The following is a 26,611-nucleotide window of genomic DNA, read 5'->3' on the forward strand; positions in this document are numbered from 1 at the left end:
ATGAAGTGTTTCATCGATATCCAATTCAGAATGAAGACATATCAAATTAGCATTAGACTGACATTTATTATTAGCTCCATTATATTTTGGAGGAATCTTTCCTGACAGTACCCAACCAAATAATGTATTTTGGGTGATGAGTGCACTATCGTTATCCTGTATTGGCCCTGGGAGTATCAAAGAGATAAAATGCTGAGCTCCAATAATAATGTCAATATTTTTACACTTATCAAAGTAAACATTAGCTAATTTAAGCGAATCATCATAAGCATTCAGTTCATCTGAACGGACAAACTCAGTAGGGGCAATGGAGCCGTTGACTTTCTCTAGACATACGAATCAATGTCAATATAATGATTATCATCATAGGTAGAATATAATTTTAAGTTCACTAGTACCAGCATCCACAGCTGCCACTCCTTTCACAGTGAAGCGGGCATTTTTGCGAGGAATACTCAATGCTTGGACACATGCTTCACTGATAAAGGAACACAGAGCCCCAGTTGAGAAGTGCACGGATAATGTGACGATTACCTGACGTATCCAAGACACACACTTGAGCCAAGGGCAATAGATACAGGATATCTGATAATGCTCCGGTAAAACACTAGTGGACACAACTTCGTGCAAAGTTGAATGATGATGCTGATCACATCGCGAACACCTGAATGATGACAAACATTCATAAATCTTGTGAGAGCTGGAGAAACAGTTATGTTTCAACGGTTTCTTGCGAACTAAATTTTTCTCTCTGCCACTGACCAGGATTTGAAAATCTGACACTTATGTAGCCCATGAAGTCTGTTGCATGATGGACAGCTCTTGATGAGACCGCTAGGTGACGATGTTGATTTCTGTGACACCTTGATTCCGCTTGCTGAACTTTCAGTATTGAAGATTTCGAGGGCAGCGCATCTTGAATTAATTGTGTGAGAAATTCAAGGAAGTTTCTGAACTTTGGAAAATCTTGTTCTGCTGTCTTTCGAGCCCAAAACTGTCACGTTTCTGGATCGACCTTCTCCAGCAGAATCTGAATGAGCCAATGGTCCAGAGTAAAAGCTTCATCAACAATGGCACACGAACTTCAAATAATCTCATCCGAAGTATAGGCAATGTGTCTGAGTTTCGGTTCATCAGGGGTAGAAACCGGTTGCTGTTCGAGGAACATCTGTATCAAGGACAAAATTATGACTTTCTTCCTATCAAAACAAAGCAATAATTTCTCCGAAGCCTCTATGTATGTGGCCTCTGACACTGGTATGTGTTTGATCAGTGCCGCTGCATCACCCTCCAAGAGACCCTTCAAGTAGCTGAATTTCTGGACGTTCGTGAAATGCTTGTTTTTATGAATCATCGATTCGTAAAGGCCCTTGAAACTGTTCCAGTTTATATACGACAACTGCGAAAGCACCCGTTGTTTTTCCGCCAGCTGCAGCAGAATTCTTTCAGTACGGGTGTTCGCTTCGGAACACTCAACCATTGTCGTGGGCACCTCCATCATGGCAGCCAGAGCTCATCTGAATTTCGATTTCATTGAAAGATACTGCTCTTCCACCGGAGCAATTTCTGATAATTCCTCGTCCAAGCATTCGTCATGGCAAACAAATTCCTAGAAGACATTCTCGAGTCTTTCTAGACATGATATGGGACTACTATATGAGTCCCTGTTCTGGCGCCAAAAAAATTTATACAAACGACAAATTCGCCGTTATATACAGAGAACGCAAAGGTTAAAATTGTAATAAAACATTAAATTAGACATTAAGACTGACTCGAGCCGATACAAAAGAACATCTGCCTCAAAAGGCGAGAAAAATAACATAGATAATAATTGTGTAAGCGGTGCCATCTAGTGGCGATAGAGAAAAAGAATATAATGTGAAATACAGCTACATACACAAACACTCGCATCACGAGGACCCAGTTTTAAACCCTACCGGCGCCACAGTAGCAGTCGGCTGAAGTTTGTTTTCTTTCGAGGTGCGAATGTGAGCCGATCTCCCCATTGTTTATATTATCTCCCCATAAAAAGTTTTGCTACAGAGAGCAACTGACTTGCACAATGGTACAAATAATCAATCATTATACTTCACGCACAGTTTGAAATATATATAGGGGACACTAAAAAATCAGACACCGCTAGATATGTACCCAGACTGTTAGTTCAGACTATTTGTTCCAGACTCTGCCAGAAAGTCGGGCTGGAAGAGATCTTGGCAATGAGATAAGTCAGATAGCAGAGCCCTGGCATTCATTCAGTTGTCCTGTATATTTCAGACTTTAGCCCTTATGAAGTAGGAGAAGTGGTGCATTGCCTTGTATATTCATTAATTATTTTGGAGCTCAAACAGCCGCCACCCCTAGGTTTTGGTGTCTATGTTGTAAAGTAATTTAAAGTGATCTTTATGGAAATGTATAGTTTCCATCATTTGTGTCTTCATTTATTTTTGTTAACCTTAAAGTTTTAAAATCTAATAAGGTCTGTATTATCTGAAGTAGATACAGTCCACATTAGCTTGGATAATTATGGTCCTATTGTATTTTCTATTATCTAAGCATGTTTGCCTTTACACATTTTAGAAGTGATGAGTAGAACCACCTTTAGCATAATAATAATGCTACAATTCATAACTTCCACCCATATTTTACCTTTTTGTGTAAGAATATTTATGCATGGATTTTTGAATTTATAATGGTATTTTTAGTATTGTATTTAGTGTCTGCCGGAGAGCAGGGAAATTTTTGACACTACTTACATAACACAAAATTTCAGGCATGGCAATTTTACTTCATAATATGGAAGACAGATAGCAGCACCACTAGCACACAAAAAACTGGAAACATAAATACGCTAGGACAATACAAGTTCTGGTGTGCACTGGATCATTAGGAATTCCTCAGATAAATGTTTATGTGCGGTGCATGTGTGGTTAGTGGTTTTTTTCGCGTGCTTTGTACTGCCATAAATAAATAAATATATATAATGACTTTTTTTCTTTTAAAAACCAGAGCAATTGACAAGCATCTGTACTCAAGAAATCATAATCATAAAATTAATATGTTGTATGATGTGCAATGGATTCGTTACTCTTACAACAGAAAAATTCCAGCACCTTTATATTTCCTTTTTTTTTTTCATGTAACATCTGATCTTACCATAGAAAATCGCAGCATCAAACTTCAACTTCTGCTGCTTATTCAAACTTCCCATTTTTGTGATTTTTATTAGTTTTGGTTTTTTTCCATTTCAGTCATAAATAACTTTTTATTTTGTGTCATTTGTATTCTACAGCTTTTACGTGAACTGAAACATCCTAATGTCATCAGTCTTCAGAGGGTTTTCCTTTCTCACACAGACAGAAAGGTGTGGTTGTTGTTTGACTATGCTGAACATGATTTATGGGTAAGTTTTGTGTGAGAATGGATTGCATATTTCGTGAATATATGTTAAAAGCATTTCTGTATTTAAATTACAATATAGATGAATATTCTGTTAGTATTGGTATTCATCCGTTTTGCCAAATGGCGGTTGGGTATTCATCCAAATATCTGTGTAGGTCTGAGTGCTGAATTAATTTTACAAATAAATACAAATTATTTTATTCATTGTCAGATTTTTGTAATCACTTCGTTTCCAAGTCATGTTTCCTCTGTTCCTCTCTGATTCTTTCTTCAATAATTCTGCCTAAGGTTCACCCTCACCTTGCCCTCATCATAGTATTCACTGTTAGTAATGATTTTTTTATTTCCAGTACCTTACTTAAAGGCTGTACTATTCCACCCAACTCTTCAGTAAGTTCTATCAGATCTTGCTTTATAACTTTGATAAAGCAAGTCATTGAAATATATGGCATCCATATTTATGGGCATCTTTTTCTCAGCCACTTTGTTGGGCTTTTGCCTGTTATGGCATTGTATTTGTAATGGCATCTCACCCCTGTGTGCCAAAAACTAGCAAACCCTTTCGCTAGTTTGTTGGCACCTGAACTAACATTCTCCCTATTGATAAGTCCTCTGCAGAACCACTTTAGTGATCTTTAAATGTTTCGCGGATCCTTCAAGTGATCTGGAAATGTGTACACTAAAGGCCATTTAAATGTTCTGGAATTGTGCCATAGGTTACTTAAGGAATCTGAAAATGTGATGCTTAGTTCATTTTTACAAAATTAGATTTGAGGTGGCAGGCCATATCGTATAACTCCAAGGGCCACATTTGGTTCTTTGGCCATGGTTTTAGCATATATGCTTAGTCACAATTTCAAAATTAAGAAATGATAAATTAAGTTCTTAGTCTTCAAATTGCATTGAAATTAACTATAATAACATATAAAGGTATTTTCTCCCAAGGTTTTATTTTTTTAACAATATTTTTGACGTAAAAAAATTATGATAGTCTGGGGGGTCCTTCTCCTATTCCCCCCCCCCCCCCGGCATATGCTTCTGCTCCCAATATGCATTAGGAGGTACGGGGCAGGACTAATGAAATTTTGCTGACAATGGCGGGGGAGGGGGGGGGTTAGAGCTTTGCTGAAGGGGGGGGGAAGAGGAGGTCAAAAATGGCTAAAAATTGGGAATAGCCCCTTTCTGAAGAAAAGCTATTTTTTCCCCTCAAGATTTCAATAAAAAATAATATTTAAACCTGTCAATATTCAAGAAACACTGTACTTTTGCTCTGAATCACTGAATGGTGTAATAAATCATTTAAAATGAACATGAAAATATTCATATTACGAAAAATAAACATAAAATTCAAATAATCATATTTCAAAAAAAAAAAAATTTAACCATTAATTTAAAACAAAAATAATTTTTAGTCAAACATTAAAAAACAACAAAAATCACATTTGTATACGCACATTAGACATGAAATTATCAGAACGTTTCAAAACAAAATTTCAAAAATATTATCTCTCTTACTCGATTTCAAAATTGATACTATTTATAATTTCACAGCATGTTATTGTCAAATGCACTTTAATTAATTATTACTTCAAGTTGCAGTATCAAAAATTGCTTACACATCTAACTTCAAATCTGAATACATACACTAAGTAGTGCAATGAGATTTCAATATCTCAAATTTTCAAACATTTCCCTTCAACCGAGGACAAAATTATGCATTCAAGGATTTTTTTTCTTACTTATTCGGTGCGGTATTAAAAATTGAAACTGGTACTTATCAATCACTCCTGTCAATTGGCACACGAAACCATCAGCACATTTCGACGCCACAGTGATTCACAAAACCGAATCTTGACAAATATATATATGACGCCATGATGATTCATAGACAGGAAAGCTGCCATCAGCACACTAAACCATCAACACATTTTGTCACCATGATGATTCATGAAATCAAATCTCAACAAATATATTCAGCATATGAAAGCATCAGCACGTTTCGACGCTAGGAAAATCTCAGCTAGGAATTTGGATCTCAACATCGATCAGCTCAGGAAACCTACAGAATCAGCATGTTTCTGCACTATGATGATTAGCAGGAGATCAAATCCTGACACTGCCACCAATTAATGTCTGTAGTATGACATGAGAGAGAGCATGAATGAGGCATCTTGATAGACAAACACATTTAATAACGAAAAAAAAAAAATTTACACTAATATACAAACACATCAAAATTCAACAACATCGAATATTGAAGGACCATACACACCCCGCTTCCCATCTCAAGGAGATATCAAAGTGTAACAACAACTGACCCCCTTCTCGGCAAAAGTTCACGATCGAAGCGCCATCTGTCTGATCACCATCTAATCATTACAAGGCAAATAGGCCTGGTGGGGTATAGGATTCATACCTTTTTTTGTGCTAAAAATTGTTGCACTGTGAGGGCTGTGTGAGACTAGCATTATCGTGATGGAAAAACTAGTCACCCATCTCCCTTAAATCTGGTCTTTTCTGCCATACACTGTTGCACAATCCAAGCACCTCCAAGTACAAAGCCTGGTTAACAGTCCAACCTTTAGGAAGAATTCCTAATACACCACCCCTCTCACATTAAAAAAACAGATGAGCATTTGAAGTCAATTGTCATTTGATATTGATACTTGGCTAGCTTTTTTTGGACGAGGCGAGAATGAGGTCTTCCACTGGCTTGATTCTTGTTTGGTTTCAGGATCGTAGCCATAGCCACTATAGCTCATCACTAAAAATTGTTTTGGATAAGAAATCTAGATCGATTTGGTGTAAGTGCTTTCAAGTGAGCCTTATTTTGATCAGCCCGGGGCACAAACTTTGCATTGACCCTTCTCATCTTTAAATTTTCCATTAAAATTTGTTAGATACACACTCACACTTCCTGCATGACTCACTAGGTAGTAAATTGCCCATGGCGATAGATGAGTTCTGTTTGGTTTGAGAGAAAGAAAGTTTCTGCTGTTATTTTTCCAAGCAGAACTTCATGGTCGCACTCTGTTCACATAGGTCTACCATGATTGAAAACAAGGATCAGGCGAATCTCATCAATACTTAGTGTCCCAAGAGAGAAGAGCTTAGGAAATTTTGCCCATTGCTCTGATACCAAGTAGTATAACAAGAATTATCAGTTATATGTAGATGTGAAGAAGTATCCTTCTGTGGAACATTAAGAACCTGCAAACAATATCGGCCATATATAAGTAAACAAGGAGGCTGTTCCTATCTATTTGTGAGACCCTTTTGGTGGGGAAAAGGAGCAGAGATCTCCGGGGGGTTATGGCTGGAAACTCGAAATGAAGTTATTAAAAGAAAAACACGAGAGTTAAAATCAGATCAGAGAAATGATACTCACCATGAGTTCAGGTGATTAGTATAATTAAGAAAATTTACCAAATTATAAATGTTGGCTCCATTTACTACTTCACTTAGCATCAACTGATGATTACCAAAATAGTTCCTTCTTGGGATAGAAAATGAAGTGGAGTATCTTCGTCTTCTCTGCATGCAGGACAAATAGATGAATCAGTATAACCACAATTGTGTTTATGTTTCGCTAGGTTAGCATGACCAGTAATTATTTAGGAACAGGTGAAACAGCTTCCACAGAAGACCCAAGTGGTGCAGCGGTAAGATGCTTGTTTTCCACTATGAAGGTTACTGTCAAGGTCCACAGGCTCGAATCCAGGCAAGAATATCAGAGGTACAAGTTCTTTACCTACCGAGCCTGGGGCAACCACTGATAGATGGTGCTTTCATTCCCCACCTATTTCCTCTGGTTGGAAATTGCCATATGGCATTATATGACTGGAGTTGATGTGTGGTAAAGTAGCTTTCACAGAAAAACTCACAGACGACAAATACAAACTTTCCAAGCAACAGGATTCAGCCAAATAGCTCAAGAGGCATGATTTTACGGTTTCCTTGAACCATGTACTACAGATGCTTTGCCCACTAAGATGATTTCGGTTATTTTTGGTACATCTCTGTATATAATTCAATATGTTGCTTTTCAATATATACTTTCAGTGGCATTTAATTTTCCAGCATATTATAAAATTTCATCGAGCAGCAAAAGCAAATAAGAAACCTGTGATGGTCCCAAAAGGAATGGTCAAGTCTTTACTTTATCAAATCCTTGATGGCATCCATTATCTTCATTCCAATTGGGTTCTTCATAGAGATCTAGTAAGTGTTGCATATCTTTTTTTAGTTTTACATAATCTATCCCAGAGAGTGTCTTAACAGAATAAAAAAATTCCATGGTTTACGGTTTCAGAATTAATGCTAAATATGAAATTCATTTGTGCTAGTGATAGTCACCGCTGTGAAATAATAATTGGGAAATATAAAAATTGAAGTTTTTATATGGCTCCTAATTAAAAAAAGTATGAAATACACTCGTGTGCAAAATTAAGAGAATTAGCACATTATGTCAAATTTCTAAAAAAACTAGTGGACAGATTTTAATGAAATTTGATACCAATACACAGTTATAATAGAGAAAGAGATGTACCATACAAAAGTCATATAGTATGCAGGCATGATTGTATTGTCAGTAAAGCTCATCATTGCAGGAATGTCCAAAATTCACGTTGCGAGATAGAACCGAAAATGAGTCTAATATGGGGTATGGTCCCCTTTCTCAGTCAGAAATGTCGCACAGCACAATAGCATACTAGACATGAGGCAAGTGAGGAGTCCCTGTGGCAGTCTATCCCACTCCTGCAGCAATGCAGTTTTCAGTTCTGGGATGGTTCTCGATGGGGGATGGCAAGATGCAATTGCCCTCCCAAGAGCATCCCAGGCATGTTCTATAGATAGGAGATCTGGCTGGCTAATCCATACGCCAAATATCCTCACTTTCCAGATAATCGTTGACCAGGTGAATTCGATGTGGACAAGCGTTTTCGCCCATGAACAGGAACCAAGGGCCAACTGCACCCCTGAAAAGTAAAACATAGGGCTGATCTCTCTATACCTCCTAGCAGTCATGGACCCTCTGCCAAACACATGGAGGGGTGTGTGGCCGTCCAACATGATGCCTGCTCAGACTATGACACCTCCACCACCACCATAGTGGTCCATTTCCATGATGTGGGAGGGATGGTATCGGGTACCAGGCTCTCTCCAGATAAGTGTACATCCAGAATCAGTGTCCAGGCTGAATCTCGATTTATCTGTGAAGAGCTCAGTGCTCCACTGAAGTCTGGTCAAAGGCTGATGTCTGCACCATACTAAACGAGCTCTCTTGTGTGCTGCAGTTAGCGGGATGCAAACAGGGCCTTGTGGCATAAAGCCCTCTCTCATGAAGCCTTCAGGCAACAGTAAACCGTGAAACTCGAATTCCAGTAGCAGTATGCAGCTCACGTGAGAGCTGTTATGCTGTAACAGTCCTGTGGTGTCGGACTGAAAGTGTCAAATAACGATCCTCATTGGTCGTTGTGGCTCTTCAACAACCTTGTCCAGGTCTTCTCGATATGGATCCAATGTCCTGAAACTGTTTCCACAAATTGCAGACAACACTGGGCATAACATCGAGCTCTGTGCCACCTGCACTCGTGATTGTCTTGCCACCAATCTAACGATGATTCTCCATCTCATTCCGTCATCCATACATTTGTGGCTACTCATTTTACCTGATAGCTTATAAATTTTACTGAACTCTTGCAAGAAACACAGTGAATGTCGCAGAGGAGTACAAACACACGTATCATGCCCTTATCTCCTTTGTGGTCATAGCTCCGCCCACACGCACGTGTAAGCTTACATATTTGACTATGAATATTTGCATACTTCTTCGATGGCCTTTGGTTCAGTAGTTTTTGTGAAAATAGAGACACAATGTGCGAATTCTCTTAATTTTGCACACGAATGTAGTAAAATCTGTTCCCCTCTCTATTAAACCTAAAGAAATTCATGTTGCACCATTTGAACAAAAACTCTTTGAGGTATTAAATCGTTATTATGGTTGATTTTTGCCACTTTTTATGATCTATATCAATGTTTCCCAACCGGTGTGCCCTGACACCCTAGGGTGACATGATATCGGCTTAGGGGTACCACGAGATATTATGGAGATAAGTAAAAAATAAAAATATGGTCCACTTAAGTTCTTGAAATAAATGAAATCAAATAATTACTCTCATGCGTGACAGACGTATCGGATAAGGCGCCATCACGTGGCAGTGTCAGCAATGTGAGGTTTGAGTTAGGTTTGGCTGTCCAATGTACTGTCCCGTTCAGTGCATATGATCTCTCAGGAAAGAGGATTCGTTGGCTTTCTAGTTTAATGGTCTAGGGTGCTCACCCGGCAAGTGAGAGGATGTGGGTTCGATTCCTCGCAAGGTCAATTTTCTTTCTTGGATTTATTTTTGCATCAGCCAGCTGCTGAAACCTTCGAAGTAATAACGGAGAGTGACACCACACACACACACCTTCGTATAAACTGATAAAACCTGATTTGTCAACAATTATCAAGATTACAAGATGTAATCGATTTTCCATGTCTTTCCACTGAGAATCTCGACTGGGTTGTCTCACCATTTGATTTCGCAGCCAGTGCTGAGGAAATATATTTCACTGCTTGTGTAAATGAGGTGAATTTATTCATCTCTGTGCCAATTCCACACTCAAAGGTAAGTTCACCAAAAATAGGAGGCCGGTGACTGCTTTTTGGCTTGGACTGAGAAAGCAGTATCCTAATCTAATGAATAAAGCAATTAATGCACTTTTGCCCTTTTCAATATCATATATATATGAGAGCAAAATTTCTCTGCCATGGCGACAATAAAATACAAGGCAAGAAATGGACTGCAAGACCTTGAGGATAATTTTGTGTTTCGTTGCCAACTGTAAGCAGGGTTGTTTGGTTTAAACCTTGGTTTTAACCAAGTGGTTTTTTTAAAAAATCAAATAAAAGTGGCCTAAATATAATTATTTCATATTGGTTCGTTATTAGCCAAAATGTTTCATTTTTACCACATTTTATACCCTGGGGTACATTCTGATGGTATATCTTTAAATGACATAAGATTTTATAAGTGGTTTTTTTCAAAAAGTCTCAAAAGTGACTTGAATATATATATATATATATTTTTTTTTTTTTTCATATGAAGTATCTTAGTTATTTAAAGTTATATACAGAAGCCAACATTTTCTCATTCTTACCACATTTTCTAACCTTTGGCTACATTCTGATGCTCGATCTTAAGCAAATCTAAATGTAGTGGTGCATCATCTCACAGGGTTTCTTTTTCCCTTGACAAAGAAACAGCAACAGTAGTGACACCATCATGCTAGGGGCAGGTGGTCCTATAATCCAATAAAGACACCAGCTGTCCTTAAAGGAAAAAAGACTAGTATACTAGTAGCTACATTACCTCACAGACATTTTCATTTTCTTTCCCATAAGAAGTAGCACATCTCACACTGTATATCTCCCAGTCTTAATATTCAACAGTTTTTTTTATACTTTCATGGTTAAGCCCAGTTAATCAAGGTTCTACTGTATAGTAGTAACAGATTGATGAAAAATGATCAACTATATACAGGGTGATTATAATTGAAGTTTTGATTCAAAAACTATACAATAAGTACTGGTCAGAATGACTTAGAAATTTGCATGGATACTCCTGAAGCAATGGAATTTTCTTTAGCGAAAGAAAAAAAAGTGCAAGTAGATGATGCTGTACTTGGCCTGCAGTATAATCTATTGTGTGCAGCCACATCATTTCAGCACTTCCACAGCATCAGTGTGTGGATAGAACAACTTCTATCAAGATGCACATTGCAATACCAGCAAAGCAGCTGCTGAAGACCCATTTTAACAATAACAGGATTGCACGACACCTGGCCGGCCATCAGTTCATTTGACCTTAACCCTTGCAACCTTGCAACTTTTGGCTGTGGGGGGGGGGGGGGGAACCTCAAAATGTGTGTGTGTGTTATGTATGAACAGTGGTCGAATTGCAAACTTTGGTGAATTGCAAGCTTCAGCGCATAAATTGTATGTTTCCTACGCGTGTGTGTGCGTGTTTCATAGAGTGGGTGTTGTATGTTTCGTTGCATGTTACTCGACTAGCTAAAAAGGCTTTTCATGGGGACACCAGAATTTCATGTATTCACAATCAAAACAAAATTTTTTACTTGGGGGCCGTTCAAGTATTACGTCAACAAATTTTCAGCCATTTGTTACCCCCTTGTCAGCAAAATTTTGTCAACACTGCCCCCTACTTCCTACCGCATATTGGTGGGATCAGAAATATACGTGGGAGAACATGAATAATAGAAAACTTGGAAGCAAAACGAGAGACTGAAAATCTGTTAAAGATGCTGGCTAATTCCATTTACGGTCCCTAAGAAATAAAATTGCGAGGACAAATATTATGTGACGCAGCTTCAAGTTGTTTGTGGTGCAAGATGGCACAGAATTGAAGAGTTTCGGCATTTTTGTAGCAGTATGTAGCAAATGAGAGGAAAATTGTCTATATTGTAGCAGAATATAGCAGATGTCGGAAATTATAGCAGAATGTAGCAGATGTCGGAAATTATAGCAGAATGTAGCAGATGTCGGAAATTGTAGCAGAATGTAGCAGATGTCGGAAATTGTAGCAGTTTGTAGCAATTGTAGCAGATTTTCCACTCCTGCCTTTAACCTCCTCTTCAGCATTAGAAATTGCTTTACGCTTTATCTCGAGAAGTTCGCAACGTAAATAGATGATATTGGCATCATCTATTAGCTATTTCAAAGACAAATCCGATGATACCAATATCATTATGTCAGTAGTGACAACGCTATGCATTGTTTATAAAAGTTTTCTCTGACACGGTCCCATCCCTTCATAGGGGCATGGCTAAATTGGCTAAATCCGATACAGCCTGGGCCGTGTGTTCTTTTTGAAAGAAAGAAAGTACAGACGAGATTTTGTCCACAACACACAGCCTACCTCAATTTTTTTCTCAGAAATAGAAACCAATGATTTTGAATTAAAAGCATTAAATTCTTTGAAAAAGAATCCGGTTGCTATAAAATCGAAAAAAAAAAAATTGGTTTCCGGTAGCTAACGAACCCTGGGGGGGGCCTAAACAAGATTAAATGAACATTAATATTGTAAGAGATCCCAGGTCGTCATGTTGCAATGCTAGTCTGTTACTATGACCACTCGACCACCACAGCGGCAGTTGAAGGACACCTGAACTAATATTCTCCCTATTAATAAGTCCCATACAGAGCCACTTTAGTGACCTCTAAATGTTTCATGGATCCTTCAAATGCTATGGAAATGTGTCAGGGCTGCTTCAGTGCTCTGGATCTGTGCCACGTATCACTCAAGTGATCTGTAATTGTGCCACAAATCACTTAAGTAATCTGGAAATGTTCCGCGGGTAACGTGAGTGATGTAAAATCTAGATTTCATCAGAACTGCACTGGGGACCGCTTAAGTGCTCTAAAACTGTGCCACATGTCACTCAAGGGATCTCTAAATGTGCCACGGGTCGTTTAAGTGTTTTGGAACTGTGTCGTGGGTTACTTAAGTGAACTTTGAATGTGAAAGTGATCTTTGAGGGCTACTTCAGTGATATGAAAATGTGCCACGGGCCACTTAAATGCTCTGGAATTCTCACAGGTCATTTAAGCGATTTGTAAATGTGCCGCTTAGTTTATTTTCACAAAATTAGGTTTGAGGGGGCAAATACAAATACAAAAACAATGCCACAACCGACAAAATGCCCAACTAGGTGGCTGAGAAAAAGATGCCCGTAAGAAATATGTATGTCATATATTTCAAAAATACAGCAACTCAATTAATAACACAATCACAAAAATTATAAACAATATATACAAATTATAAAATTTTATACAATGCCCATAAAATATATTTATGGTCGTCTTATTCTAAGTATGGATAACTTCTCGATTTACCCCATGTTTATCGTATTTCTGTTTAAACCTGTCAATATTGTGTTACTACCTCCAGGGGCAGGGTTGTTTGGTTTAAACCAGTGTTTCCCAAAGTGGGCGATGGAATGGTCCAGGGGGCGATAGAAGTTACGGATTTAACATAGGATCCTATGGGTTCAGTTGAGTTGGGGGGGCGATGAGAGAAAAAAATTTCTGAGGAAGGGGGCGATGGAACGAAAAGTTTGGGAAACTATGGTTTAAACCTTGGTTTTAACCAAGTGGGTTTTTTTAAAAAAAACACTTTGGTTTTTTTCAAAAAATCAAATAAAAGTTGCCTAAATATCATTTTTTTCCTTGAAAAATATCATATTGGTTCATTATTAGCCAAAATGTTTCATTTTTACCACATTTTATATCCCTGGGGTACATTCTGACGGTATATCTTTAAATGACATAAGATTTTATAAGTGGTTTTTTTCAAAAAGTCTCAAAAGTGGCTTGAATATATATATATATATATATATATATATATATATTTTTTTTTTTTTTTTTTTTCATATGAAGTATCTTAGTTATTTAAAGTTATATACAGAACCCAAAATTTTTCTCATTCTTACCACATTTTCTAACCTTTGGCTACATTCTGATGCTCGATCTTAAGCAAATTCATGAATAAGCAAATTCATGATTGCATCACACATCTAAATGTAGTGGTGCATCATCTCACAGGGTTTCTTTTTCCCTTGACAAAGAAACAGCAACAGTAGTGACACCATCATGCTAGGGGCAGGGGGTCCTATAATACAATAAAGACACCAGCTGTCCTTAAAGGACAAAGACTAGTGTACTAGTTGTTACATTACCTCACATACATTTTCATTTTCTTTCCCATAAGAAGTAGCACATCTCCTACTGTATATCTCCCAGTTTTATAGTAGTAACAGATTTCTGAAAAATAATCAGCTGTATACAGGGTGATTATAATTTAAGTTTTGATTCCAAAACTATACAATAAGTACTGATCAGAATGACTTGAAAATTTGCATGGATACTCCTGAAGCAATGGAAGTTTCTTTCGCAAAAGAAAAAAGTGCAAAATTTGCAAGTAGATGATGCTGTACTTGGCCAGCAGTATAATCTATTTTGTGCAACCTTGACCTTTGAAGACCGGGCACAACCCGCTTCCTATCTCAGAGAGATATCGAAGCGTTCCCGAAGGATAGGTGTGTCCAGAAAGTTTTATTAAAAACAACATAACATGACACCTCAGACGAAAGCAGCAAAATAAAATAATTTACATAATTTACATAAAAATTGATCGTCAACTCCTGAAGTAATATAACAAATAAATAAAACCTAAACAATCAATGCCAATGGGCAATCAAAATTATAAACGGGATTATAAGATGGTGGTGTATAGCCGTCCATCCCATAAGGATATAGTAATTGTCAATGGATCGAATGATTGCCGATAATCTTGGAATATGAAATTTTGAATCACGGTGAATTAGTCCCAGTCATCATTGTCTACGCCACAAGTCATTACCAGAATCGTCACTGGAATCGTCACCGGGTGAACTAAGATCAGCACAATTCACTATATAGCCGAGTAAATAAAACTTAATTCGTCCTTGCCATCAATGACTTGATTCATCTCATTGCAGGTGAACTTGCTTCTGTTTTCCATTTATCGGTGTTGTTGACGCCGACGTGGTCGGAGATTATATTTCCTCTTAAGATCAATCACTGGGGCTCTTGCCTGTTTGAACTCGTCATTGCTCCCACCGCTTAGGCTCAGACGCGCACTTCCAGTTTTCTTAGTATGTATGCGGTGTAAGTTGTTACCGAGGAACAATATAATCCACCGCATCCGAGAAAGGCTCATAGAGCTCTTCAAAACTCTTTATACTAAAACACTATTAAAACACTATTTTGTGCAACCACATCATTTCTGCACTTCCACAGCATCAGTGCGTGGATAGAACTTCTATGAAGATGCACATTGCAATACCAGCAAAGCAGCTGCTGAAGACCCATTTTGACAGGATGCACCTTAACCCTTGCAACTTCTGGCTGTGGGGGTACCTGAAAATGTTATAAATAGTGGTCAGATTGCAAACTTTGGTGAATTGCAATCTCCAGCACATTCCCTATATGTTAGAAGTGTTAGAAGTTCCTCAGGAATATTAACGGGGGGGGGGGGGGCGTTTGATTTAACAAAGCTGAATTGCAAGCACATCCACATTACGATTATGGCATTCTCCGATTCTGTTGTTGAACAAGAATTTTTGTACTTTCAACCTCATAGCCAGAACACACGGTGGACAACATATTTAACATTTCTTAAGTAAGTTGTAGTTATTTGTTCAATTACTTCGTTTTTTGTGATGTTTCCATGAATTATGAAATCGTGCAATGCTAAAATTAAGTTATCATTTTGCCATGACTGGCTATTATTTCCATTCTGCGAGCAAATTTCCCACGTGTTGGATGATGTCATTAATTTTACATTTTCAAGTATTTTTTTCCCTTTACCAAATAAAATTGAATTTTTTCAGGAATATTCATGTCAATTTTCCAGTCATTCTGACAATCGTTCTTTTTTTACAGTGTTTTGAAATCAGAACCTTAGTTATAATCACCCTGTATATCACAAATCATTGCTAATTAATCTGCATTATTTATGCTTCATTAAATGCATGATATTCACCTAATTTTTATTACTTTTTGCAAAATAGCTTCGTAATTAAGTATACTGAACGTAACTGGAGAAAAACCTTTATATATTATATGATTAATAATAACATTGAAAGAATTTTCAAACACTCAGTAATCCATTGAGTTAAGCAAAAAATAATTAAATTGCAAAAGTTGGTTTTTGTTAAAATGTAATAAATATTTATTGATTAATTAGCATGGGAATAGTGTTAATTACATTAATAAACATTTTATTTTAGTTAATTAATGGAAGTTTGAATGATTTTTCAGAAATTTCATTGTTTTTAATGTTAATACTATAAGTATTTAAACCAAAAAAACCTGGTTTAAACCAAAAAAAACCGGTTTTTTACCAACCCTGTCCAGGGGGTAAGCTATTAACAACCCTATTAAAGAAAAATTCCCTGCAACACCATAACCTCGCATTGTCCCTTACCAATCGATACTGGTGTCCTTTGTAAAAGCAGTCAATTGGCGGTGTACTGAAAGTTCATGGTCCATCCTATCCATCCTGTTGAAAATTTTGAACACTTCGATCATATCTCCTCGACACCTGCGTTCATCTAATGTGTAAACATATTCAAAAAATGGCAAAAAACCCAGTGTGCCAATAAGGACACACGTAGCTCTTCTCTGAACCCCTTCAACCAAGTCTATGTCCCTCTGTAGGTATGGTCTCCAAAACCTTACAGCATACTCCAGTCCAGGACAAACTAAACCTCGAAAAAGCGGAAGAATGACTTTAGGAGAAGGCGAAGAGACCTTCTTGAAAATGAGACCAAGCATTCTATTCGATTTTTTGACCACCGCTGAACATTGTTCAGAAAACCTAAGCCGCTCGTCAATGAGAATTACCAAATCGGTGACCCTACTTGCATCCAGGATAGAGATCCCATTCAACTCGTAAGAGAACCGTGGGTTGTTCGAACCAAAATGAGCGACCATGCACTTATCAATGCTAAACATCAAGCTCCATTCATTTGTCCATGCTGCAATCCTGTTTAAGTTGGTCTGGAGCAACTCCCTATTGCTTTGATTCCTGATTACCTCCATTAGATTTACGTCATCTGCAAATTTGCTAGCAATCTCATCGATACCCAGATCAAGTTTATCGACAAAAAGTGAAAAAGTATGGGGCCAAGGACACTTCCTCGAGGAACTTCACTTGTGACACCTGTCCAATCAGAGAATTCCCTGTTTACGATAACTCGTTGCGGCCTATCTCTTAACTGCGATTTTATCCAATTCAGCAAGTTGCCCCCAATCCCAATCTCGTGTAAAACACTTCGGAAATCTAGGTAAACAACATCTACATTATTGCTCTCACCCAAAGCCTTAGTCACGTGATCATAGAAGCAAAGGAGGTTAGTTACACATGACTTCCCCTTCCTGAACCCATGCTGATTATCCGACAATACATTATTCTCGTCTATCCACTTCACAAACTGCCTTTTGATGAAAATTTCCAAAATTTTCGAGAGGGAGCTCGTCAAACTCACTGGACGATAATTAGACACCACTTCTCTACTACCCTTCTTAAATATTGGAAAAACATTAACAAGTTTCCAATCCCTTGAGACGACACCCTCAGCAACGCTACTCCTATATATCTGTGCAACTGGCCCTAACAATTCATTAGCACATTCCCTGAGGGCCCATAGATAGATATCATCTGGTCCTGGTGCCTTGTTTGTACATAAATGCAAGCCGCATCAGATAACCTTCAGGGCCACATTTGGTCTGCAGGTCAAGGGTATACCATATATGGCTTTATAGAGTGAGTCGCAATGAATTTATTAAAGAGAAATTTTGAGTTCTTAACCTTCAAATAGCATTGAAATTATCAGAAATTGATTAAAATAATGTATAAAGGTATTCTTTCAAAATTTTAATTTTTTGAAAATTTTTTTTTTGCATTAAATATTTTTTTTGTCTGGGGGTTGCACGAGCCCCCTATGTTGGAGATTGAAAAGAAAAGTATCGAAAATTGTTATTTTCATTCACTACAGATTATTTATTTCACTGCAGATTGTAAGGATCTCTTGGGAATACGTGTTGATCACATTACATAAAAAAATAAATATTATTTCAATCTTCCCCCCCCCAAGCCCCCTCTCCCTATTGTCAACTGCACCTTACACATTCCTGAAACAAAACTACATTTAACATGTTACGTACTCCTATGAAATCACCTATCCAGAAATTTTATTTTATACAAAATTATTTGCATCAACACATGTTGGAGTTAAGTGTTCTACTTTGACATGGAGCACAAAATAAGGTTTTGATTAAATAAATTCCGGTGAATGCATAAACCTTCATTGATGATAAAATTCAGCTTCGAACAAAGCCACTTGCACTCGGCTTAATTAGAAACATATATATATAATGTATTAAAAATGGAATTGATGCAAACTGTCGGCTGTTTCGATTTTATAGTGACCGTCTTAGAAATATGCGCACATGGCTATCCAATTAGAATTAGTGTTGTTGTAACGCACTAAATACGCAATCGTGTTCACACTCCCTGAATCATGGGTCGGCAACCAAATTTACCTGGCAATCTACTGCTTTATGACTTTTTCCCTTCGAAGTGATCAGAGGTGGGACACGAGTCTCAGCTATTTCGTTGTTTTTTATTTTAAACACTAGAATACTGCCAAAAAATTATTCTAGTTTTGTCTTTGAATTGTCGATTGGATATTTACCAATCTTGTACATTTGCAATTAAATACGTTTATAATTTAGAATTGTAATTATCCTTTCCCTCATAAATTAAAGAAAGAATCAACGATAAAGACAAATAAAGAGGAAAACGCTATGAATTCTCAAAGCATTTCGTTACACTATGGTTGGGGTCTTCAAAGGATGAATACAATCACACTATCCCCAAAACAGAATGTTTAGTACTATTCTGCAATTAGCCCTCGGCTGACTGGAAATGTTCTGCGGTAAAAATCCCCATACATGTATTAGTGTTTTTTGCACTTTTTAAAATTCTTCCAAATTGTTTTGCAGTAGCGGTAATTGGTCTGTGATGTACGTCGCAGATTTCTGCACATTTTGCTTTGGGGACCACAATCAACGCAGACCGGGAATCCCACTTGAGTTGATTACTAAATTATAAGCACATCGGAAAAAGTACATGAATTCAAGAAACTGTGGTCAGAATCAAGTGTGTCCTTCGCATGGGCATTCTGCCCACGGCCTACTTCATATAAGCAAAATTGGTCATTTAATAAAATGTGTTACATAATTATTCATTTCGATTAGCAATAACACTAATAAATGATTTGAACTCAAAATGTTCAACAATAAAGTTTGTAAAAAAAATTCAAAATTTAATCGTTAAAATAAATTCATTTTTGAAATTATCGGTCTTGGGAGCTCGTGAGACATTCGTTGGTGTTTTTGGTTTGTTAACCAAGTAAATTCTGAAATGAACTCAAACGCAATTATTTTTTGTTATATTACCTTATTTTCTGTCATGTTATTTCGGGTGTGAACGGTTCGATAGGAGAAAATGGAGTTTCTCGCCAAGGAAGATAATGAACGAATAAAAAAAAGAAGACATCTGATATTTTATTTAGATAACTTCCTATACAAAACATTGTCCCGGAATTATATTTTCTGGGTAAACAAAATATTTGGACTCAAGTCACAGAGGCCCTAATTCCTTCCTTGCCCAGGACCTCTTCGTGTCTAAGTCGGGCTCCGGTTAGCTGCCATATTTTTCAAATCGCCAGAGTTACTGCGATATTATATAGATCCATATTTTAAGAAAATGTAATTTTACATTATTTCAAGCGCAGGTCTCTCACTTCTTTCTTGATTAAAACTGGCAAGCATCAGGGGGATTGCAATTGACTTTCTCCCTCTTTGTTTTCTTCTACATATAATTCTGAATGAAAATCATTCTAATTATTTACCATTGTTTTATGAATATATCTGAAATCTAGATTGCAATGAATTTCAACCCTTTCACCTCAAACATATGAAATGGAAAAAAATTCGGATGAAACCACGCTAATTAAACGTAAAAATACAATAAAAAAATCCTTTCAGAGAGATATGATTGATAATATAATTATATCATTGAGTAATACTATTAATATAGAACACAAAAACCAACGATGTTCACTAAAAATACCCGGAAATTCTGTGTATTTTTAACTAATATCGTTGGTTTTTGCATTTTACATTGCTAAAAAGGTAATTCCATCATATTATTAATATACTACGATGCTTAAGAATGAGTCGATTTCGAATTGAGTAAAATCACTCTTGAAATGAGGAGAATAGCGAAGGAAAATCTCTATCTCCTCTGTAGCTTAGTGGTCAGAGCACTCGTCCGGTAATCGAGAGACCCGGGTTCGACTCCCGGTAGAGGCAGAGATGAGTTTTTTCCTTCCTTAAAAAATTAACATCTCGAATAATAAATATCTTCACAACATCCAGTTTTCTGTATATCTTGTATTAACAAGTGGAGAGCGACATTCATGTCATATATATAGCCATCTGGTGGCTCGTCGTCCATGAGCTATTAGCTGATCGGTTCACCGTCCATTGCACGGTTCCGTTCGGCACATATACGCTCTAGCGAAGGAAAATCTCTATCTCCTCTGTAGCTTAGTGGTCAGAGCACTCGTCCGGTAATCGAGGGACCCGGGTTCGACTCCCGGTAGAGGCAGAGATGAGTTTTTTCCTTCCTTAAAAAATGAACATCTCAAATAATAAATATCTTCACAACATCCAGTTTTCTGTATATCTTGAAAATAATTTTTCCTGCTACAAAAATCAAATTTTCATTTCCCACTCCTGTAAAGGGTAAAATTTGTACCCCTACACCAGACCAGCCTGCTACCCCTAGTTGTGACCCTGGTAGTACCATTAGATTTGTCTTAAAAAAAACCTATCATTGGCTTTTATTTGCATTGTGAAGCTGGGCCATTCACTTACACAAAAGATTTACCAGGATGTGGGCTTCTAAATGTTTAGAACGACTCCCCTCTAGTTGCGGCTCTGTATCAGTCTGTTACAATCCCAGGAACTAAGCTTTCCTGTTTTTTTATGACAGCCTAGCCCTCTAGCGGCAACAGTGTAGTGCCATAGTTCATTTGCTTAAAACTGTCAAGTAGTCAGAATAATGTGGCCACTCAGTGTATAATGCAGTGAAACCTCTCTTTTGTGGACATCAGTGGGACAAAAAAAGTTCTTGCTACAGGATATGAGGGCCATGACATGGTCTATTGCGATTAAGCTCTTTACAGGGGCAATGCGTCCAAATAAATTTTATTTATCAATTAATCAATTAAATTATTTTTGCAGTGAATAAATACTCAAAAGCGCATTTTTTTAGTGGTACTAACAACGCTGATTCAGAAAAGATGCCAACAGTAACAGAAATTTCAGGGCATGTTGCCTCTTGATATAATGATAATCCCTCTACACTATTTTTCTTGGTTCGTAATCATTATATCAAGGTTTTACTGCATTTCATTCAGCTATTTCTCAGTGTTATTAATCACTCATACGGTATTTTGTCAAAAATGTTTCGGCCGGGTTCCCGAACTCAATAAGTAAAATATGGCTCTCTGAGTGTACTTGTTTCAGTTTCAATCATTATTGACTAATTTTTTAGCTTTTCTTTTTCTCCTCCTGCATCGTCTGCAAGCCTCCTTCCCCAAGGGTCACGTTCAAACAACAGAGATGCTTCTGAGTGTCTGACAGCAGGAACAAGAAAGGACCAAAGCACCTCCACCCCATATTGCAGATGCCATTCAGAGATGCATGCCTTCGGGCAGCTACGATTGGCAATGAGGGAGAATGATAATTGGAGATCAAGTGTCGTTGTTGACAGTGAGAAAAATACTACAAATTGTTCAAAAAAAAGCCAAGGACATGTCAATTGCGATTTTAAAAATGTATTGAAATAAAATTTCGAGCAGATTTTTTTTACTAAACTTTTTTTGGGGAAATTTTTTTAATCATGAAAATTGTTTTTCCGAGCCAAATATGGGAAATGCAGACCTGCCAACTCTCCGGATTTAGGCGGGAGACTCTGGATTTTTCATCCTCCCTCCTGCTCTTCAGATTTGTTAAAATTTCTCCGGATTTTGGCAGAAAATTAGATTTTGCACGAGCTTTCACATTGTCATGACGTTAATGACTGCTGTCGTCGGTCATTTCCATCGAGTAACCGGAAAAAAGTCTTGGTGACCGCATTATTAAGCAACTGGCAAAGACGTGACTTTGTTTACGTAGAGTTTATCTGCAATCATTTATCAGGGGCTAAGCCCTTGGTTGCCGAAATTCCTGTATAATCATTATTGTATTCCATTAATAGCCGTGCGGTTTAGTTTTTTAATTGTTTCCTCTGATTATATGTCTTCAGAAAGAAAATATAAAACTTTTAAGCTATATAAAGCTTTTAAGAGTTCATATACCCAAGATTATCAATCACTGATAGCATCCATGAGAGGAAACACTTATGTTTTATGAACAGTATATAGATGTGACTCCTCTACTCTGCATGGAAAAACTGACATGAAATTATATTCTTCTCGGGAGGGGGGGGGGGGCAATGCTGAACCTGCCTGGAGGGGATGCAACTTTTTCCTAAGGGGCCATTCAAGTATTACGTCATCATCGATGGGGGGAGGGGGTTTCCAATTTGCTTGCTTTTGATGACAATGGGTGGGGGGGGGATAATCCTTACGTCATCAACCACCCTTTACGAAAATATGGAATATTTTTAATGGCATCGTACTTGGTGCGCAAAAAACGAGAAAAACCCTTTGATAGTTTGTGGGCACTTGAATTAACACCCTCCCCCCCACCTATTGATAAGTGCCCTACAGAGCCACTTTAGTGATTTCTAAATGTTTTGCAGATCCAAGTGATCTGGAAATGTGTCCAGGCCGCTTAAGTGCTCTGGAACTGTGTCATGCATCACTTAAATAATCTGAGAATGTGCTGCGGGTAATTTGAGTGATGTAGAACCACACTGGGGGGGGGGGCACTTAAGTGCTCTAAAACTACGTCACATGTCACTCAAGAGATCTCAATGTGTCACGGGTCGCTTAAGTGTTCTGAAACTGTGTCCCGAGTCATTTAAGTGTTCTGAAACTGTGTCCCGAGTCATTTAAGTGATCTGAATAAACTGCCATGGCCACTTAAATGTTCTGGAATTGTACCACGGGACACTTAAGCGATCTGTAAATGTGCCACTTAGTTAATTTTCACAAAATTAGGTTTTGAGGAGGGCATGCCGCATCAGATAACCCCCAGGGCCATATTTAGTCCGCGGGCCAAGGGCGTTTTACGATTTATCATTATATGGCTTAGAGGGAGGGTTGCAATGAATTTATTAAAGATAAATTTTGAGTTCATAGCATTTAAATAACATTGAAATTAACAGAAATTGATTATAATAACATATAAAGATATTTTCTTCTGAAATTTCAATTAAAAAAATATTTTTTTTTGCATTAAAAAAAATAAATTTTTGATCATGGGAGAGGGCACAAGGCGCCCCCCCCCCACCAATATGTGTTAGGATTTAGAGGGGCAGAGCTGATGACAAAATTTTGCTGACAGGGGGGTTAGCGTTTTGCTTACTTGTGCTGACAAGGGGGGGGGAAGGGGGTCAAAAATGGCTAAAAATTTGCTTACGTAATACTTGAACGGCCCCTAATAAACATTTTTTTTTTTTTTTAAATCTTTTGTGAATTTTTTTTTTTTGATCGAGTCTATGAGTACCGGGGGTACCCCCCCCCCCTCAGGAGACTCTCCGGATTTCTGGATTCCAAAAGTTGGCATATCTGGAAACGTATCCATGCAAATTTTTTTTTGGGGGGGGGGGCTGAAAATCTGGTCAGGGGCTCGGGCCGGATAAAATTTTTATAAATTAATATGCGGAATGCAATTTCAATAGTGTGCTAGATTTTCCCCCAATGTGTAAATTTATTATAGCATAATATATGTTATTCATAGGATTCGCAAATACCTAAATAGTCTGAATTTAAAAGACTGTGATATATGTATAAAAAGGTACACATCATTAACATTGAGCAATGTACGATGTGTTGTAAGTGCAATGTTTGTCTTTCTACATGGTAAATTTTCTGAAAAAATTACCTCTATATCTTGATATTTTAAATTGGAGAGTCATTTTATGGACACCCTGTACACTTGAGAAAATTTAAAATTTTCAAAATTCACAAAATAACCACGAGAGACAATGCTTGATATTTTTGATTGTAAAAATTCTATGTGATTAAGTATATATATATATAAATTTTGTGATATTCTTTTTATATTAAAAAGAAGCAGCAGACAAAATGACTGTCTTTAGCCCTTCTAGGTATAGCATAGTATGGCCCTTGTAGTGTTAACAAGGTACCACTTTCTTTTATTTATCTTAATTTTTTTTTAATATGTCCAGTAAAATTTTTTTATATACTCATCTGATTATCTATATATATAAAATTGATTTTCTATCTGTCTGTGTGTATGTATGTTCCCTATACAAATCTACAATTTTAGATCAATCGTCGCCAAATTTTGCATATATACCAAATGGGACCCGACTTGAACGATAGGCTACTTTAAAATTTTGTAAGAGAAGGGCAAATGCCCCAAATGGGCAAAAAACTGTCAGCAACAATGGTTTTTGGGCCTCAACAATCACTTTCAGAACGTTTACTTTGGTTACCGTGGTTCCCTAGCAATGCGTTTCAGACATGTATATGCCTTTACAATGGTTTGTTACTTCTCTATCCTGTTACTATATGAATAATAATTTGTCTTTATAATGGTTTGCCACATTTTCAATACTCCCAGTAATGAGGTTTTTGAATAGACGTCATAATCATCATCAGCATCGCTTTGAGGGTCAGGAAAAGGGTGATCCTCATAGAAATCAGTGTTAAAATTGCTGATTTTACTGTAGAAATGTGAAAATTTGGTGATGTTTTCTGTCGTATCAATAATTTTAAAAATTGTATTGAATTCTCGATTTTTTTTTAAATATTGAGTTCGCTGAGAGAGATACGAAGCCCAGGAGATTAAATATGTATAGAAGTAATTATCCGGACATATATATATATATATATACTTTTGAGTTGGATATCCAGGCAATAACATTAATTTTCACTTTTTATTTATATCCTCTCAAGCATGAAAATTAATGTCTCCGTATTGTCTTTTTATATTCAACTGCATAAATTGATATAGTTTAGGTTGTTTTAAAATCAATTATGGGTCCGTATAGTACATCAAAGAAATTCCACAGCTTTAAGCATTTTTGGAAACAGAAACAGGCAGAAATAGATAACTTGAAGTTCGGGAGGGGGATCGAAATACCCAGCGCCCCTTAAAAAAAAGGGGAAAAAAATATTCGTTTCTATGTTTCTTTAAATCTAGATTTGTTTATTTCATGAAGTCACGCAGGAAGTCGCCATATTGGTTAACTTGGACACGGTTTGCATGTCCCTCAAAGAAAGAGGGAGATATCACGTGATCCAAAAAGGCCTCATTGAAGAAATCCCGGGCAGCGCCGGGTATTATATCTAGTCTATATATATAAAATTGATTTTCTGTTTGTCTGTCTTTCTCTCTCTCTCTCTCTCTCTGTGTGTGTGTGTGTGTGTGTTTTCTCTATACAATTTTAGATCGATCGTCGCCAAATTTTGCATATATACCAAATGTGACCCGACTTGAACGATAGGCTACTTTAAAATTTCGTCAGACCAGGGCAAATGCCCCAAATGGGCAAAAAACTGTCCGGCAACAATGGTTTTTGGGCCTCAACAATCACTTTCCGAACATTTACTTTGGTTACCGTAGTTCCCTAGCGATGAGTTTCAGACGTGTTTATGTCTTTACAATGGTTTGTCACTTCTTTAATGCTGTCAGTTATGTATAATAGTTTATGCCTTTATAATGGTTTGCCACATTTTCAATACTCTCAGTAATGAGGCTTTTTGAATAGACGTCATAATCATCACCATCATTGCTTTGAGGGTCAGGAAAAGGGTGATCCTCATAGAAATCAGTATTAAAATTGCCGATTTAACTGCATAAACACGGAAATTTAGCGGGGGGGGGGGGGTTCCTGCCACATCAATAATTTTAAAAATTAAATTGAATTCTCGATTTTTGAAATATTGAATTCACTTGGAGATACGAAGCCCAGAAAATTAAAAATATGAATAATTTTCCGGATCTACTTTTGAGTTGGATATCCATGTAATAACATTGATTTCAACTTTTTATTTATATCTTCTCAAGCATGAAAATTAATGTCTCCGTATTGTCTTTTGATATTTATTTGTATAAATTCATATAGTTTAGGATGTTTTTAAAATTAGTTATGGGCCCCGTAAAGTGCATCGAAAAAATTCCACAGCTTTAATTAAGCATTTTTGTAAGCTGAAACAGGCAGAGAGGGATAACTTGAAGTTCAGGGGGAGGGAATCGAAATACCTAGCACCCATCAAAAAAAAAGGGGGAGGGGACTATTCATTTCTATGTTTCTTTAAATTTAGATTT

At 37.1% G+C, this 26,611-nt stretch overlaps 1 protein-coding gene and 2 non-coding genes across 7 annotated transcripts in view; all 3 read left to right on the forward strand.

The window, feature by feature from the left end:
* Cdk8 (cyclin-dependent kinase 8) overlaps window positions 1-26,611 on the forward strand; it is a 170,158-nt gene that overhangs the window by 40,999 nt on the left and 102,548 nt on the right. For 4 of the 5 annotated variants that reach the window (XM_089236459.1, XM_089236456.1, XM_089236457.1 and 1 more), the window contains 2 exons: window positions 3,293-3,403; window positions 7,483-7,623. In XM_089236459.1, coding sequence (XP_089092585.1) covers window positions 3,293-3,403; window positions 7,483-7,623 — 252 coding nt within the window. The remainder of the gene's footprint in view (window positions 1-3,292; window positions 3,404-7,482; window positions 7,624-26,611) is intronic. The other variant, XM_089236458.1, reaches the window with a different exon arrangement.
* On the forward strand, window positions 20,378-20,449 carry TRNAT-GGU (transfer RNA threonine (anticodon GGU)). Its single transcript has one exon. It is a non-coding gene; the product is annotated as a tRNA-Thr (tRNA).
* On the forward strand, window positions 20,676-20,747 carry TRNAT-GGU (transfer RNA threonine (anticodon GGU)). The gene has a single exon. It is a non-coding gene; the product is annotated as a tRNA-Thr (tRNA).

This window comes from Pholcus phalangioides, unplaced genomic scaffold (assembly GCF_987345545.1).
Source record: "Pholcus phalangioides strain wild (caught in Gottingen) unplaced genomic scaffold, Ppha-v1.0 ptg000009l_1, whole genome shotgun sequence".
In the NCBI taxonomy this organism is placed as follows: Eukaryota; Metazoa; Arthropoda; class Arachnida; order Araneae; family Pholcidae; genus Pholcus; species Pholcus phalangioides.